This window comes from Chiloscyllium plagiosum, unplaced genomic scaffold (assembly GCF_037043375.1).
Source record: "Chiloscyllium plagiosum isolate Xiang-an unplaced genomic scaffold, Cpla_swu_hap1 HiC_scaffold_19, whole genome shotgun sequence".
Classification (NCBI taxonomy): Eukaryota; Metazoa; Chordata; class Chondrichthyes; order Orectolobiformes; family Hemiscylliidae; genus Chiloscyllium; species Chiloscyllium plagiosum.
The window spans coordinates 45,390,902-45,410,291 of NW_028270157.1; the positions used below are offsets into that span (position 1 = coordinate 45,390,902).

At 41.8% G+C, this 19,390-nt stretch overlaps 1 protein-coding gene across 2 annotated transcripts in view; it reads left to right on the plus strand.

Moving 5' to 3' along the window:
• The window catches only part of slc23a4 (solute carrier family 23 member 4), a 45,915-nt gene that overhangs the window by 9,578 nt on the left and 16,947 nt on the right, over positions 1-19,390 (plus strand). For both annotated transcript variants that reach the window (XM_043709380.2, XM_043709379.2), the window contains exons 5-7: positions 5,301-5,482; positions 16,124-16,244; positions 18,071-18,227. In XM_043709380.2, coding sequence (XP_043565315.1) covers positions 5,301-5,482; positions 16,124-16,244; positions 18,071-18,227 — 460 coding nt within the window. The remainder of the gene's footprint in view (positions 1-5,300; positions 5,483-16,123; positions 16,245-18,070; positions 18,228-19,390) is intronic.

Here is a 19,390-nt window from a genome sequence, read left to right on the forward strand (position 1 = left end):
TTGGTTTGAATAGAATGTTAAAGTTCACTCAGTCGTTGATGTTATGATCAACACAGAGGCAAGGAGTTTTTTTTAAAATTGAGATCCTAGTCACCAACTTAAAGGAACCGCACGATGACAATTCAAGTTTTAAGATTTTATTGTAACAAAAAAGTAGAAAGAACATTTACTAAAATTTACTCATTCAGCAACTAACAAACGAAACTACTGAAAACGTAACCCTTAAGACTCTGATGGCCAAATTCTTTGAAGGCTTTTGACTCTAGGACATCTATCTCTGTCGAAAGGAAATCAGAGACCAAACATCAGTCTAAGCTGTTCTTGCCTTTGTATTCAGGGTGGGAAATATGTCAAGTACATTTTCAATAGCTTCTGACCTGGGCTTCCTTGTCCCCACAGTAATTAAACCAACCACAAATTTGAAGAAAGTCACATGACCCTCTACATTCTTCCATTTTATATTGAAGATACGGTGGGCAGCACGGTGGCACAGTGCCTCACAGCGCCAGAGACCCAGGTTCAATTCCCGCCTCAGGCGACTGACTGTGTGGAGTTTGCACTTTCTCCCCGTGTCTGTGTGGGTTTCCTCCCACAGTCCAAAGATGTGCAGGCCAGGTGAATTGGCCATGCTAAATTGCCCGTAGTGTTAGGTAAGGGGTAAATGTAGGGGTATGGGTGGGTTGCGGGTCGGTGTGGACTTATTGGGCCGAAGGGCCTGTTTCCACACTGTAATGTAATCTAATCTATACTGTCCAAGACATAATCACCCTAATACTAACAATTTGTTATGAAATAATGCCAATAAAATTTATTTTTGCTTTTCATTTGCATATTTAGTACAGCCTTGTCTTGCTTTTTGTCTATCCAGAGCAACCATGTATTCATATTGAAGTTTTAATATCCATTCAACAAAACATGTCCTTCTACACAGGTCCACAGTACACATCAGAGAAAAAGAAGGCAAACATTCTTGTCTTTTACAGTTATGAACAGAAATTGATTTTCAGGGAAGCTATATACTTTTGGCTTCTTTTTAAATGACCCAGATTCCCCAGTCATTATTATTGCTTTAGAAGTACGCGAGGTACTTCTAAAACAGCAGCTATTTTTTGTCTCACCACAGTGGATTAATGACCTTTCACCTTTAGCACTTGGGCTTGACTCAAGTCCATATTGATGAGCTGAAAGCTTTCTCTTGCAACAATGGTTGTCTGTACAAGGAGTGGGACAGATTTCATGTAATTTCTATTGGTCTTGGTTTGAATAGAATGTTAAAGTTCACTCAGTCGTTGATGTTATGATCAACACAGAGGCAAGGAGTTTTTTTTAAAATTGAGATCCTAGTCACCAACTTAAAGGAACCGCACGATGACAATTCAAGTTTTAAGATTTTATTGTAACAAAAAAGTAGAAAGAACATTTACTAAAATTTACTCATTCAGCAACTAACAAACGAAACTACTGAAAACGTAACCCTTAAGACTCTGATGGCCAAATTCTTTGAAGGCTTTTGACTCTAGGACATCTATCTCTGTCGAAAGGAAATCAGAGACCAAACATCAGTCTAAGCTGTTCTTGCCTTTGTATTCAGGGTGGGAAATATGTCAAGTACATTTTCAATAGCTTCTGACCTGGGCTTCCTTGTCCCCACAGTAATTAAACCAACCACAAATTTGAAGAAAGTCACATGACCCTCTACATTCTTCCATTTTATATTGAAGATACGGTGGGCAGCACGGTGGCACAGTGCCTCACAGCGCCAGAGACCCAGGTTCAATTCCCGCCTCAGGCGACTGACTGTGTGGAGTTTGCACTTTCTCCCCGTGTCTGTGTGGGTTTCCTCCCACAGTCCAAAGATGTGCAGGCCAGGTGAATTGGCCATGCTAAATTGCCCGTAGTGTTAGGTAAGGGGTAAATGTAGGGGTATGGGTGGGTTGCGGGTCGGTGTGGACTTATTGGGCCGAAGGGCCTGTTTCCACACTGTAATGTAATCTAATCTATACTGTCCAAGACATAATCACCCTAATACTAACAATTTGTTATGAAATAATGCCAATAAAATTTATTTTTGCTTTTCATTTGCATATTTAGTACAGCCTTGTCTTGCTTTTTGTCTATCCAGAGCAACCATGTATTCATATTGAAGTTTTAATATCCATTCAACAAAACATGTCCTTCTACACAGGTCCACAGTACACATCAGAGAAAAAGAAGGCAAACATTCTTGTCTTTTACAGTTATGAACAGAAATTGATTTTCAGGGAAGCTATATACTTTTGGCTTCTTTTTAAATGACCCAGATTCCCCAGTCATTATTATTGCTTTCCCTTGTAGTTTGTAACATCACTCAGCTACTGCTCATACTGCAGGTCAGCCTCTGGATCCATATCTCTAGAACATTCGGAATGTTGCTGCTTTCAACTGTGAGGCACCAGAGGTCACTTCTCTGGTTGCAATTTGGTTCAGAGCTCCTGGTCAGCTTGCGTTGCTCAGCTATTGAATAGTTGGGGGAAGTATTGTCGTGTTCCCATAACTTTTCTTTGTCCAGCACTGGCCTATGTGATGATCAACTGAAGAACAAAATGCTGCAGGTCTACAGAAAATGGGCAGTGGAGCAGGACTAAGTGAGCTGCTCTTGCAGGGAGATCGCATGGACAATATGGGCTGAATGGCCGACTATGTTTGTAGCACTGTAATATATTGTCTTCATGCGTGACTTCCAAATGGATTTCCTATTAATTAGTTTTCATTCAATCTCGGCTGGTTGAAATCTGAGACAAAAACATTACTGACCTTGCTTGTGGAACTTCAGCATGTCGATGGCAATGTCATCTCTGTTCTCACGGAAAAGAGTCTTCAAGGTTCACTGAACCCTTTCATGGAAGCGTATCAAAGAATTGATCTCAGCTGCAACCTCAAGAAGACTCAATGCTTTACCAACCTGTCCCAGGTAAAATTCTTCCATCAACATCAATGGAAAAATCCTCCCAAGACTTGGAAAAATTCCCTTTCTTGGGAAGCTACCTCTCATCTAAGGTTGACATTGGTGCAGAGATGCAACATCACATTCAATCCATGAGCACAGCCTTCAGACGCTTAAGGATCAAAGTCTTCAATAACTGTAAGACCCGTGCTGTTGCCAAGCTTGTGTCTCAGGCAGTCAGCCTTCATCCCTTTTATATGGCTCAAAGACCTGAACAATGTATAGATGCCATCTCAAAGCACTTGAGAAGTACCATCAATATTGTTTGAGATGGATTCTCCACCTCAGCTGGGAAGCTAGGTGTACTAACATCAGAGTCCTGGAAGCAGCTAACAGCATGGTCATTGAGGCCATGATCATCTGAAACCAATTCTGCCAGGTCAACCATGCGCTTAGGATGTCTGAGATTTGACTGCCAAAGCAGGTCTTCTTCGCCCAACTCAACTCAATAGAGAGGACGATAAAGGAGACATTCCAAGGACTCCCTGAAGGCTTCCCTCAAGACATGTAACAGAGATGGCAGTGTGTGGGAGACCCTCAATAGAGAAACAGATGTAGAGGAACCTCCTGTATGAACAAACACAATTCTTTGAGAACATTAGTTGGCAAGAGGTAAAATGGAAAAGGAATGCCATCAAACTCAATTCCCCCTCATGGAAACACTGATCAAATGTGTGGTTGGAGCTGTAGCTCTAGGTTCAGGCTCATCAGCGACACAAGGACCCCCAGAACCCATGACTAATGACACAGAATTTCCTGGGTGGATAATCATACATGTTAGCAAGTGAGTGCCAATGATGATGACAATTGCCACTATGGAACTTACATTATCCTGCAGTGACAGTTCATCCCAAACAGCTAAAACATGATGCAACAAGCTGGTAAAGTCTAATAAAAACACGTGCTTTTCTCTAGCAATCTAACTTCCAGAAGTAGAAGTCACACAGGGGCTTGACAATGAACATGTGCAGAGTGAGAGAATGCGGTCTGGCAGTGAGATCAGCAATCAGAAACACATACAGCAAGGGAATGTGGACGGGTGAGAGATCAACTGTCAGAGATTCTGTGATCAACCTAGTGGTCCCTGTCTATATGCTGGAAGTCATGGTTCTGAAAGGGGTTTCCTTCATTTACCCCATCAGCAATTAAGCTGACCTCGTGTCTTGAAAAAGATTAATTTTGTTCCTTGCTTCATCTGATGAAAATATGAAGATTCCCACATTGGACACAAAACACTATAATCCTCGATTATCTTGTCTTTTTCAATAACAACTACATTTGAAGCAATTGGTTTGTCACAAGTGTGACCTTTCATTTTAGATTTTCCACAATCTTCAGTTTTTTTTAACTCTCTCGTTGGATATGGGCGTTGCTGGCTGGCCAGCATTTCTCACTCATCTCTATTGCCCTTGAGAAGGCTGTGCTTAGCTCTCTTCTTCAACACTGCAGTCAGTGCTGTATGAATCTGTGTTATTGATGGAGGAGCTTGTGATATTTATGCTATTTTACCTCATCCAATGTCCCAAACCACATGCTTATAATCATTTGCCCCATTAATCTTCACTCGGCAAAATGTTTATTTATTGTCCACTCGGGTTTGTACAATGTCTGAAAAAAATGATGGCTTGGTCTCAATTATGTTACTTTAAAACATCATACTTTTGTCTGAGTCCAGCTGAAAGTAATTTATTTCGTGTTGCAATCCATACTTTTCCACTCAACTAGAAATATGAAGTGTGTGCTGAATGCATATTTCCCATTCTATTTCTGCAGTCAATAAATAGAATGGTATGTATTTACCTATCATTTTTCTTGAGCACTTGAAACCTTAAAGAACGTTACAACTGATTTTTGAAGTATACCGACTGTTGTAGGCAAGAAAATGTGAATCTTATTTGCACATAGTGACATCCCATAAATGGTGATCTAATCATGACCTGGCAATCTGTTTTTGAGATGTTGATTGAAGGTAACTATCAGCCAGGACACCAGAGTAGCTCACCTGCTGTTTTTCAAATAGACTCACGTCCAACCCCCCCAAACGAGTGGGTGAGGTCTTGGTTGAGCATCTTATTTGAAAGATGGCATTCCTGACAATGCTGCCCTCATGCAGCATGAGCTGGACTCCCATCCTTGATTCTCAAACTCAGGTCCTAGAATGGGATTTAACTCCAGAGCTTTTCAGAGGCGAGAGTGTTCCCAACTGATCTTCTCATGGTTTTAATTAATGATTGTCAGAATGTTGAAATTTCATTTTTTTTTAATTGATACAAAATAAATATGGCCATGGTAACCTGACAATCCTATTTTTTTGCAGATCCAAGGAGCAATCATGGTGGCAGCCTGTTTCCAAATAGTTGTGGGATTTTCTGGTTTAATTGGATTTTTAATGCGGTACATTGGCCCGTTAACAATTGCTCCAACCATCTCTCTGATTGGACTGGCCTTGTTTGATTCAGTTGGGAATGACGCAGGGATGCACTGGGGCATTTCAGGCATGTAAGTACTCACTATTATTGTTAAATAGAAGGGCTACTTAATGTTATCACTTTCTAGAAAGCTTGTTACTGGTGAAAATGATAAATATCAATTTCTATCATAAGGCCATAAGACATAAGAGCAGAAATCAGGCCATTCAGCCCATCAAGTGTACTCCGCCAATCAATCATGGCTGATAAGGTTTTCAACCTCATTTTCCTGCTTTCTCCCTTGGCAATCAAGAACTTATTTATCTGTGTTTTAAATATACTCAATGACCTGGCCTCCGCAGCCTTCTGTGGCAATGGATTCCACAGATTCACCGCTCTCTGGCTGAAGAAGTTTCTCCTTTTTTCTGTTCTTTACTCAAAGGCTGTGCCCTCGGGCTTTCATCTCTCCTGCCAATGGAAACATCTTTCCAATGTCCACTCTGTCTGTGCTGTTCAGTATTCTGAAAGTTTCAATCAGATCCCACCTCATCCTTCTAAACTCCATTGAGTATAGTCCTAGAGTCCTCAGATGTTCCTCATATGTTAAGCCTCTCATTCCTGGGACCATTCTCGTGAACCTCTTCTGAACCTGCTCCAAGGCCAATACATCTTTCCTGAGGTATGGGGCTCATAATACTCTAAATGTGATCTGGCCAGAGCCTTTTAGTGCCTCAGGAGTACATCCCTGCTTTTATATTCAAGTCCTCTCAAAATGAATGACAACGTTGTATTTACATTCCTAACTACTGACTCAATCTGCAAGTTTACCATAAGAGAATCTTGGACTAGAACACCCAAGTCTCTTTGCACTTCAGACTTGGGAATTTTCTCCCCATTTAGAAAATAGTCCATGCCTCTATTCTTCCTACCACAGTGCATGACCTCACACTTTCCCATGTTGTATTTCATCTGCCCACTCTCCTAGTCTGTCCAAATCCTTCTGCAGCCTCCCCGCCTCCTCAATACTACCTGCCCCTTCACTCATCTTTGTATCATCTGCAAACTTTGCCAGAATGCCCTCAGTTCCTTCATCCAAGTCATTAATGTATAAAGTGAAAAGTTGTGGTCCCAAAACTAACCCTTGTGGAACATCAATAGTCACCAGCTTCCATCCTGAGAAGGACCCTTTTAACCCTATTCTCTACCTTCTGCCAGACAGCCACCCTTCTATCCATGCTAGCACCTGGCCTCTAACACCATTGGCCTTTTTTCTTACTCAGCAGCCTCCTGTGCGGCATCTTATTAAAGGCCTTCTGGATGTCTAGATAGATAACATCCATTGGCTCTCCTTGGTCTAACCTGATCATTACTTCCTCAATGAATTCTAACAAATTTGTCAGGCATGACCTTCCCTTGATGAAACCATGCTGACTTTGCCTTATTTTACCATTCATTTCCAAGTATTCAAAAATCTCATCTTCACAATGGACTCCAAAATCTTACCAACAACTGAAATCAGGCTAATCATGCCTATAATTACCCATCTTCTTCCTTCCTCCCTTCTTAAACAGGGGAGTTACATTGGCAATTTTCCAGTTGTCTGGGACCCTCCCTGACTCCAGTGATACCTGAAAGATCACTACTAAAGGCTACACTATCCCTTCAGCTATCTCCTTCAGAACTCTAGGGTGTAGCACATTTGGTTCACGTGATTTATCCACTTTCAGACCTTCCAGTTTTTCTAGCACCTTCGCCTATGTGATGGCCACTGTTACTATCTCTGCCAATATCCCCCCACACCCACCCCCACCCCCACCCCCACTTCTCCCCCCAACCAATTCTCTTGAATTCTTTGGGTAATACTCATGTCTTCCACTGCAAAGCACTTATTCAGTTTCTCAGCCATTTCCTTGTTCTCCATTACTACTTCTCCAGCATCATTTTCCACCGTCCAACAGAGACAGTAACTGTGAATAGTGAAAATGGATATTAACTAAAGTATTTATGATAGCTTAAAACTAATAATTAACAGGGATTACTCAGGCTTATTGCTAGAAATGTAGAATGCAAGTAGGTATTAAACATCTGGTTAAGATTTTCACACTAGAATGTAATATAGGACTTGCACATCTGCAGACATAATAGTCTGAAATTGCCCAGTCCTATGTGATTTTGGAAGCTAAGCAAATCTAAGCCAGGTGAGTACTTGGATGAGAGATCACTTGGAAAGGATGGTAGATTTTGCCCTTTTGTGGCATAATGGTCGTGTCTTTACTTCTTGACTAGGAGGCCTGGCTTTAACTCCTACTTGTATATAGTAACTGACTGGCCAGAAAAATAAGTTAAATAAAAAAAAGTTAAATAAATTATAGGACTTGATGAACATTAGCATAAATATAGGCTAAAGTAAGCATACACAAAATGTTAAATACAGGGACTAACTATTGAAAATTATTATGAAGCAATGCAACAATATGGTGGGCTGTAAATATTTACCACAGGTAATAATGTAATGCTATAACCTCTACATAGGAAAAAGAATGAAGTAAAGAGCAGTTGTGAAAGTGTACTTTGTTACCAGCTTGTTAAAGTTAGCAATTTGGTTCAAGAGAAGGAGATACAGTTTATTATTCAGTTTTTTTTTAACTATAGCTGCTGCTACTTTACTGATTTACAATAGATTGACATGTTAACTAATAAAACTAATCAATTCAATTTAAAAAGAAAAGTATGTACTAAGTCAAACAGATAAATAAATAGTCAGACAGAAATGGTGATGTAGTATGTGAGAGATTGTGGAAAGGATTATGACCCGGACTATCTGTGGTAGATGTCAGCAGCTTGAAGAACGTTGTTTAATGACATCAGAAACAAGAAACATTACAGAACATTAGGGAAAGAAAGAGTTACTTAGAGATATTTTCTTATTAACCTGTTCAGTGATGTAATTACACAACTCTGGAGCAGGTGGGACTTGAACCTAGGCCTCTTGGCTCAGAAGTAGGGACACTACCACTGCGTGCTTTGTTTCAAGAGGTACTGAGGTCTTTATGTCAAGTAGAAGAGTTGGTCAATGGTGAGGGATGAGCGAGTGTCACTCTAAGCCATGCAGGGATGGGGATTTAGGATATAATAATGGAGGAGCCTCAGCCCTTTACTTTGTCCATCAGGCACTTGGTTCATGCTATCAAACACAATCTGCCTTTTGCAAATCTATGCTGGCTCTCCTTAATTAACTCAAATCTCTCTAAAAGCTTGTTGATATATTTCCCTGATTAAGGATCATACTCGCCACTAATGATAAACTAACTATCCAGTCATTTGTAGAACTGTCCTTTCACTCTTGTTGAATAAAGATGCCTCATTTATGACTCTCCAACACCAGGGCAACCCTCCCCCAATATGTCGGGAAAATTGAAAGATTGAGGAGAACTTTTGCACTCTCTCCCCTTCCATTTCCTTTAGCAACCTGGGATGCTAGAGACTTTTCTACCCTAAGCATACCTTCCAGTAGCTCTTTTAATTTTCACAATCTCCATTATCTTCACCATCTCTGAATCGACCTTATTTTCTCAGAGCCTCTTCTTTTGCAAACACTGATGCAAATATTACGTATTGTAGTCTTGTCCTTACTTTGATAATTGTTCACCCTTTATGTCCCTAAAAGAATCTATTCCACCTCTCACTAGTAGCTGTTGGGAAAATACATATATTTATGGACTTCAGGTACATGTTAAAAAAACTGCCTAGAAACCCTGGTTGGATTTGACTTCTAATTCAAAGGACAATTAGAAAGGAGAAGGAGAGAATCAGCAAGAAAGTTGCAAGATCTCTCTTTCCCTTTTCTTTTTGCTAGGTAATTGGAAACCTGATAAACATCTCAGTATTTTCAATGACCCTGATGACCATGAGAAGCTGAACTGTGACCATTTTCCAATGTATTAGAACCACTCTATTTTCTATCCAAATCAAAGCTTACTTTGAGAATGTTCCATTGGCACACATTGTCAGCAATTCGATATTGTCAACAAGAAGCAGGAGGGAATTCATTCACGTCTACCTTTTGATTTACAAACCATGAGTCGAAAAGGATGTGTTGAATTTTACAAAAAATACCAGCTCGGTTTGAGGTTCAGGGAGTTTTATGGAGGATTTCTCTCTGACAGCTCTGGCAAGATATCTTACACAATTTTATATTGCTCACCTCATTATGTGCCATGCCTATATGGCACTGCTGTTCTACCCTCCAATGTTGGAGTCACTCCCTGCTGCCAGGATCTTCATGGATTCCTGTCATCTGCACAATAGCTAAACCAGGTCAACCATTGCAAGTTCAGGAACTGCCCTTCACAGTTGCAGATGGGGTAATTATCTGGAAATGGACAACAGTGGCAAATTGGCACCTCAGTTTACTGGCAGGAGGTCCTGATAAATCGAGTGGTTGAGAGGAAGGTGATCCACTTTCTTCAAGACCACCAGAGCAGATCACGGCATCAGATCATTCTAGCTTGGTCTGAACTTGCCACTTGAGTCAGTGCAGTATCCGTAGTACAGAGGAACGCCTAACAGTGCAAATGTAAGTGCGACCATCGTCCATCTGATACCTGACACTCTGTAACTCTGCTATTTAACCTGTCTCCCATCAAGGGTCATGGTCCTCCACACTCATTACTACATGCAGCAACTTTTTCTTCTTGCTCTTACACTTTCCAACCGCTGCAGTAAAATCCAAGCATGGCCTCTGTGCTGCTTACACACTGACTCAGGATGCCTCACTACTTTTCCCCACCTGCACCATCATTAACTGATGTGCCAGCCACCTTCATCTCATTCAATCCCTCCTTTGGTCTGAGTCCAAGAGAAATGGCACATAATCAGGGAGAGAGCCAAGACAGGTGGGATGGTAAATGAGATCTGTCTCCAAACCCACCACAAGGAGCAAACCTTTGCCCTAGTGGGTGATGACTGAGACCTCCATGTCCTGGCTACCATGTAAAATTCAGTGACAAGTGCTATGCGGCTGTTCCTTGACCAGCACTGAGAATGTATTCTGAACAAGTAACAGCATGCATCCGTACAGTCTCTCCCATGAAGAGACCAGCCCCTCAGGACATCCGCTCCTTCTCCACCTATGAGGAAGAAGCCATAGATCCCTCAGAGGGAGCACCAGCAAGACTGTCTCCTGCACCATCCACCCAGCTCAGAAACTTTACGTAGAGTAGAATCAGGAGCACATGCAAGTGTGCTCACTGAGGAAGAAATGCAAACATCACTGGCACTCAGGACTGCCAAAGATCAGCACGGTGGCACAGTGGTTAGCACTGCTGCCTCACAGCGCCAGAGACCTGGGTTCAATTCCCGACTCAGGCGACTGACTGTGTGGAGTTTGCACGTTCTCCCCGTGTCTGCGTGGGTTTCCTCCGGATGCTCTGGTTTCCTCCCACGGTCCAAAGATGTGCACGTCAGGTGAATTGACCATGCTAAATTGCCCGTAGTGTGAGGTAAGGGGTAAATGTAGGGGTATGGGTGGGTTACGCTTCGGCGGGTCGGTGTGGATTTGTTGGGCTGAAGGGCCTGTTTCCACACTGTAAGTAATCTAATCTAATCTAATCAGGCATCTGCTTGGCCTCCAATAGTGCTGACCATTGGCAACTTTGTCCACATACACAGAGACAGGAGCAGCAGGCAGGTTTGACAGAGACATTCAGGAAGTTGACGTAAAGATTGAAGGACTATATCAGTCCTATCTGTACAGTGCTGTCTCTGACATATGAGTGTCTGGCTGCCTCCATGGACACGTTGGTAGCTGCCATGGAGAACCAGGTCCAACACACTCAGCGCCTGCAGGATATATGTATGGACTTGCTCCAAATCACTCTAGCCATCAATCACTCAGCACTAATTGCAATGAGTAAGAGGGACAAGGGAATTTGACCTCATCACACCCAACAAATCCCTGTCTGACAGTATGACAGACCAAGTTGAAGTTCTGACTGCAACTAGGAGATCCAATACAAACATTGCTGTAGTGCAGGGTAAGTAAACTGAGAGATACAGGGAGTTCCTGTTGAAAGGAAAAGTACTCTTTATTTTCCCAATCAGACAAGAAATTCATTAGTAATACTTCAAGATAAAGAGGTCATTCACTGGTGGAACAGTAATGTCTTTCCACGGGAGGTGACATAAGTGCCAAGATTTTAGTGAACAGTATTAGAGGGGAGTATTTCCCAATCTTTGTAATGAGGGCACCTAAAATGTAGAGTTTGTCTATATTGTATCTGTAGACAGAGTTAACTTACTCCTAGGAATATATTTGGATCAGTAAAGTTCTTCAGTCATTGTGGAATGTCTAAGTGAGGTCAAGGGCACAGAGCAGTTTCAGGAAAAAAACTCTTTAAAAATTGTCCTTCCTTTTCAGTGACTCCAGCAGTGACTAAATAAAGTTAATCATCAAAGGTTGAATGACGCCACAAAGACATTTGTCATCTGAAACGTAATTTAGGGATTTGGATAATCCAGATTAATGTTTAATAAGTTTCTCTGTTCAAGGCTCTGTAAGCTTTCCACAGTTTAGTAAAATAGCCCAAGCAGCTCAAACTGAAGTTGAAGCTGAGGGAGTTCTGGAATGCAACTATATAATAAAAATGATATTCTGATGAGGAAGTGGAGACCTCCCCTCGGTTAATGGATGAAAGTGAATGGTGGTTCATCAGGTTGCAGTACCACCAAAATATCATTAAGAAATATTAAGGATAGCCCTTGAAATTCCTATAGGCGGAGGTGGGTACTGCAGATACTGGAGGTTAGAGTGGTGCTGGAAGAGCACAGCAGGTCAGGCAGCATCCGAGGAGCAGGGAATCGACATTCGGGCAAAAGCCCTTCATCACATTTTGCCCGAAATGTCGATTTTCCTGCTTCTCAGATGCTGCCTGACCTGCTGTGCTTTTCAAGCGCCACTGTAATCTTGACTTGAAAAATCCTATGGCAACACATGTGGGAATCAAGAAGAGCCAAGCAACTATAAGTCAACATCTGTCATCAGGAGCACATAGTACAGTTTTGTAAAACGTGTAACATTTATCAAGTGGTGGGAAAACCACAAGATGCAATTAACACCTTTTATTTCCTTATCGGTATTTGATGAACCATTAGTAGGGTGTTAGTAGGGTGTGGGGCTTTACTGAAAACAAATATGGGGCACCAACATATCTTTAATGTCATGAATATGGCTACTCAATTCCCAGAGACAACAATTACTGCTAAAATAATCATAGAAAAGTTCTTCACTCTGTATGGATTGCTGGTGGAGATTTAGTTAGAGCTAGGTTTCAATTCAAGTCTAAAACCTTTCAAGAAGTTACAAATAGTGTGGGTATAACATGATTAAAAATCTTCAGCATGACAGCCATGGACACAAGCAGCTTCAGAAAAGTAGTTTCAATCCTCAAAAGAATGAACCAAGCCCATGGTCATTCATATGTTCAAGATCGGGACAAGAACTGGAATTTATTTTTTACCACATGAGAATTCTCCGGAGTCAACTGTTTGTCCTTTTGAGTTAGTTTATGGTCATGTGGCAAGGAGAATGTTTCAAGGACTGAAGGACAAATCCTCTGTGTCGGACTTGTTTCATGTTTCAGAAGCAGTTCACAGGAACCTTCAGGGTAGCTCTAGAACACCACAAAGCATCACAAACAATTGTGAAATAACTGTTGCCTGCAAGGGGCCTCCATGTTGCTCAGGAGCAAACAGCAGTTCAGGGCACGCCCAGTGTGCTCCAACCACATTCATCCCTCATGCATGGACATTGACATCTGGCACTTGCTGACCTGTCATGACCAATATGGCAGGACACCAAGGAAGCAGAGAACTTCATTGTGAGGTATATCAGCAACCAATAAGAAGCTGCAGTCCTGCATTTTGTGTGCTGGGGCCAACCTTGTTGGGTTTGAACAGACTGCATCGCAGGACTGCTCACTTGCTCTCTTAGCACTCACTCAGTTAACAGCTACCTGCTATGCTCACAGCATCCATGTCTGCCTTGCCTTGCCAGTTCGTGTGTTAGTGCTTCAGCCAGATCCAAAGGCTGTCAGTATCTCTGCACTGTCAGCTTTTTGTGAAGCCATACAGCCAGGTTGTCTGACATGCTTGTCAGTAGGCACCTACCCAGGATGGGACAAGGCAGGGCTGTCTTGATGTACAGCACACCGAGACATCAGTTTATCATCTAACAATTGTGCCAGGTCCCTGTGTGCGAACACATTGCACATGTATTCGACCAAATGGTCATATCAGAAAGTGGATGGAGACTAGCTCTTGGCCAAGATGAGGGGCGTCCCAGTACCATTAGTCATGTATACAACCCACACACAGTGCAAGGGTTTGGTCTGAGCCTGGGACCTCACGGTAAGGCAATCAGTCTGGTTACAGTGCAGGAGGTGGGCAGTGGGCAAAGCCTGCAGTGAGGAAAACCACGGATTGTCACGCAGGAGGCTGCAAACATGGTGGACAGGGTCTGATCAGTCATGTCTAGGTGCCATGGTGAAGTCGATCAAAGGTCTGGAATATACAGACTGGTTAAGGAGGATGCAAAGGGGGTGTCCTGTAAGGTCAGCAGGGTTGGTGGTCAGGGGTCAAGGAGTCAAAATTGTGGGTGAGGGAAAGCAAAGACATTTTGGAGGTAGGATCACAAAAGGTGATTGTGCGAAACTCAATGTATATATGGGTGTGTGCTAAACAGCATTGGGGGGGGTATGGTAGGCTATTGGAGGTGAGTTATTGTCAGTGACCACCACTATGACCTTCATAAGGGGAGCAGGGTGGGGCATCATTAAGCAATAATTCAGGTTTGGAGACAGTGAGGACTGATGTATGTAAAGTTCAATGTTGAGTGTCTCCACAATGGGAGAATGGATGGGAATGGGCTGCTGGGGTAGTCTAAGAAGAAATAGGACTTGGAAGCTTGGGTGGGGGGAAGTATACCCGGTGCTGATTGTGTCTTCACTTGGTGTTCTCCTGATGCACAAATGCAGCTGGAAAATGGCTGGGACAGGGAGGGTAGGTGAAGTCAGTGTCATTTTGATGGCCAAAAGCATGGGATCCACATCTACTGGATGCTAGAACTTCAAAGAATCAAATACATGATGCATGCATTTTCAAATTCCAGTTACATTTCATTTGCAAATGTTTCTTTGCAGATATGCAATGCACATAGAATGAATGTGCTTAGGCATCTGTTATTGGTCAAATGCAGATTGTACCATGCCATTGGTGCTGGCTAAATGAGTATTGACATCGCAGCGATGCAGAAGTTAGAGGCAGTAGCCTAAACCTTTCAAGGAACTTCCAGGGGTATTGTGGGATGAGGGGATATTGCTGCATCAGATGTCATGTAAGTATGATGATGGACTCTAATGAATTCAATGGAGGGTGAAATGGTTAAAGGTCTGAGATGGCAAGGGCAGTGGAGAGCAACAGGCACACCCTATTTGATACAATGCATTGGTCACTCAGCCACTGGGGCACCCCTCACTAAGTTGTTGCAATACCACATGCTGTGGTGGAACAGACGGTGGAGCTGAAGATATGGTTGGTGGGGGATGGGGTCACCAGTCTAGTGCTCCATCATCCTGGTGTTTTGCGCTCTGCACAATTGGAGCAGGCAACAAGACAATGTGATAGATGCTAAGAAATGGGGGCAGGGAAATTGGAGCAGTCTTCTGAGGAGGAGCATGAAGACATTCAGCTAAAGAAGTCCTTCATGTGGCTGACAGAGCTCAACTGCATTGTTCCCTACAATGGGGGAGGGCCTATAGATGTGAGCTGGATGCAAAAGACATGGATTGTCAAGATCAGGATATCAGTATATGATGCATATTGTGGGTGTGAACTGCAGCCCGTATTCATTTTCTATGAGTTCCCTTTCACTGGCCGTCAATTAAAACTCATGTTTGTATTTGTCTGAATGCTTGTTTGTATATGATCTTCCTTGCTGGACAATGACTAGTTGTGGGTGACCACTGGGTATTGGTTAAAGGATAGTAAGTATTAAGACAGGGTCTTCATAGAGGACATGCCCTATAACAGGGAAAGTGTGTGGCTTGGTAGTTAAACAGCGAGTAGAATGAGAGAATGGGTTTGAAAGTCTGAGAAGTTTTCTGTTACTCAGTCATGATTTCTGGGAGTCACCAACTGGCCAGTATTTATTGCCTCTTCCTAATTGCTACTTAATTTGAATGGCTTGCTAGGGCCATTTCAGAGGGCATTTAAGAGTCATCCATATTTCTGTGAGTCTGGGGTCATGTGTATGCCAGACGAGGTAAGGACAGCAGATTTCCTTCCCTCAAGGTCTTTAATAAACAAGATAGATTTTTACAATAAACCAACAATAATGGTTACATGGTTACCATTAGATTAACTTTTAATTTCAAACTTTTATTGAACTGAAACATCATGTCTACCCAGTGGGATTTAATCCATGAAGCTAGAATAATGGCCTGGAGTTCTAGATTACTATTGCAGTGATATTACCATAACATCACCACTTCCCCTAATTTACCATTCATGAGGACCTCATTATGACAATATCCATCTGGACTGAATGCATTGGGCAACCAGCAAACTCAAGCAACTAGTTTCCAGCTCCTCGGATTATGATTAATACAATTTCTTTAACAAGTGTTTCAAATAGATTTAAATCTTAATATTCCTTGTTACTGTCATTTTATTTCAGGACTGCAAGCTTCATCGTAATATTCTCCCAGTACTTACGGAATGTACCAGTACCTTTACCTGCTTTTAACAGGAGTAAGAAGTGTCACATTTGTTGGACTAACATATTTCAGATATTTCCGGTACAATATTTACTGTTATAATTTTAGTCTTTATGTTAAAATCAAAACACAAATATTGCCATGCATATCCAGCAATTTCTAAACTATGTAAAAGAAAACATCATGGCTCTTACTTTTTTTTGCTAACATTAATGCTCATAAATGATGGATATTGGGACTGGAAGATTTTCCATTTTATGTATTTGCATTCACATTAAGCACTTCGCTCCCTGACTGGATGCAACACATTTCAGTGCAAAGTAAGATTTCTTATACTCTGACTAAATAATGTTGCTTACCTTCAACCTGAGAAAAAACTTGCATTACTTCAAAAGTGTGATGATCATTTATTCCTCTTATTTGGAATATGAAATTTGCAGTTTTTTGTCTCTATATTATATTGCCGAAATGCAATACAATGGGCTCAATTTCAAAACTATTTTGACACTATTTTAGTTCATTTCACATGGCACTCCTATAGGTAACAAAAACACAATATAATTTTTTCCCTGTAGCCTTGTACTTTACTCCATATCAAATGCTTATCCAACTTTCCCATGAAAGCAGCAATAGCCTCTGCCCTTCGGCAAAGCAGTGTCTAAATTCCAACAACAACTGACTAATGAACTTCCTCTTCGCTTCTTTATTTGCCGAGTAGTATTTTTAATTTGATGGTGTGTCATTGCCACAGGAACACAGGACTTAGGAGCAGGAATAGGCCCAGTGGCCCTTTGAGCTTGTTCCACCTTTCGATAGGATCACGGTCAAGCTGTTTTTGTCTCAACTCCACCTTTCTTTGCAGAAAAGAGTTGAGTGAATATTCTCTGAACTGCTTCTAATGTAATTATAGCCTAAGAGGCCAAAACTGTGCACAGTGCTCCAGCTGCGGTCTCACCAAGGCCCTGTACAGTTGAAGATAAACTGTTTTTATATTCTATCTCCATTGCAATAAACGTCAATATCCAGATACCTTTCTGATCATTCACTACATACTAATGTTTTGTGATTTGCGCAGAAGAACATGCAGAGCTCTCTGTGATACCAACCTTTGTAATCTATCAGTATTTACACAGTAAAGTCCTTTTCTATGCTTCCTGCCAAAGTGGACAAGTTCACATTTTTTCACATTATACTTCATCGTCCAAATTTTAGCCAACTCAGTGAATTTGTGCAAATCCCTTTGTAGATTCTCTACTTCTTGAAACCCCAGCACTGATCCCTGTGGAATTTAATAATTGCAGCTTACTAACCCATAAAATACCTATTTATCCTTATTCTCTATTTCACGTTAGTAAACCAATCCTTTATCTACACCACATGCTCTTGTGTAGTAATCTTAGATATGCTCCTTGTTAATTCTTGAAAAGAAATGTGAATAAATGAGTGTACGAGGGGGCATAACTACAAATTGAGGGATGATAGATTTAAGACAAATGTCAGAGGCAGGTTCTTTACTCAGAGAGTGGTAAGGGCGTGGAATGCCCTACCTGCTAATGTAGTCAACTCAGCCACATTAGGGAGATTTAAACAATCCATAGATAAGCACATGGATGATTTTGGAATAGTGTAGGGGACGAGCTGAGAATAGTTCATGGGTCGGTACAACATCAAGGGCTGAAGGGCCTGTTCTGCACTGTATTCTTCTATGTTCTATTTCCCTTTCACAAAGCCATGTTGACACTGCCTGACTACTTAGTGATTTTCTAAGTAGCCGCTATAGCAAGTTCCCAATGAAAATCAGAGGAATTAATCTTTCCGTAATTATTAAAATCCTCAACATTTTCAAATCTCCATTAAACTAGGGGTTTGTAACAGCTTGAAAACTGTCTGATTTATTTTATGCCCAGGTACTTCTAGGGATTGTGGTTTCATGGGTTATTAGTGTTCTACTGACGTACTTTAACGTGTTTCCTGATGACCCTGATGCTTATGGATATTATGCAAGAACGGACATAAAGAGTGAAGTTATCATACATGCTGATTGGTTTCGTGTCCCATACCCTGGTAAGTAAAACAAGAAGGATAAAAAAATTATGAAGGTATTACCCAAATCAGGTATGATTTGGGTAATAAGCATGTGACAGACTGAGGAGTGGCTGATCTTATTCATGCAGTTGATAGAAAATGGCTTTCAAAAGTGACACCTTCCATTATATTCAAGTCCTGCAGGCTTGATCCTTGGCTCTGACCTCAGAGGTGCTTTTCTGCACTCGAGTGTGGACAGTCTCCTGCTCCTGTGGATACAGGATATCATTCTTTTCCACCTCCTCCACCATGGCCTACAATGCAGCCCATTCTCTCCACTGTTTTGCCATTTTGTAATGTTTCTCAGGTCAGTCTCACTTCCTGGGATGCCCCATGAGCATCCACTCCAGCCATATTACACCTCCTCTTTCAAAGGGTTGGGCTAGCTCTACACTGTATGCTTGACTGGTGCTAACCACTTACAATAACGTGCCCTGCTGAGTCTCCCAGCCATTACTGAATGCTGAAATTATTAAAAGAGCAGATACATGAAGACCTGCTCTCTCCCTGAAGATTCATAATTTAACATGTTTTCCAAAATAGATAGTAAGGATACAAACCAAAACATTAGTGAGGACCTTTTTTTAAGAGTAGAGGTGAAACACCAGTGATGCCACAGGGGCTGTCAGTGAAACTGTGCCAGGCTGAAGGTGTAGGAAAAGGCTCGGGACTGGGAAACACCCATTAGAATAAGTCACCTTTGTTTTTGTGTTACCGCAGATGCTGGAATCTGTAATGAAAACAAAAAATGCTGGAGATCACAATGGTCAGGCAGCATCCATGGAGAGAGAGCAAGCTAATTTTGAGCCTCGTTGACTCTTCAATGTGATCTTCAGCATCCCAGGAAGTGAGACTGACTTGAGAAACATTACAAAATGGCAAAACAGTGGAGAGAATGGGCTGCATTGTAGGCCATGGTGGAGGAGGTGAAAAGAATGATATCCTGTATCCACAGGAGCAGGAAGTTCGCTAACATGGTGTCACTGTTTAAGAAGGGTGGTAAGGACAAGCCAGGGAACTATAGACCAGTGAGTCTGATGTCGATGGTGGGCAAATTGTTGGAGGGAATCCTGAGGGACAGGATGTACATGTATTTGGAAAGGCAAGGACTGATTAGGGATAGTCAACATGGTTTTGTGTGT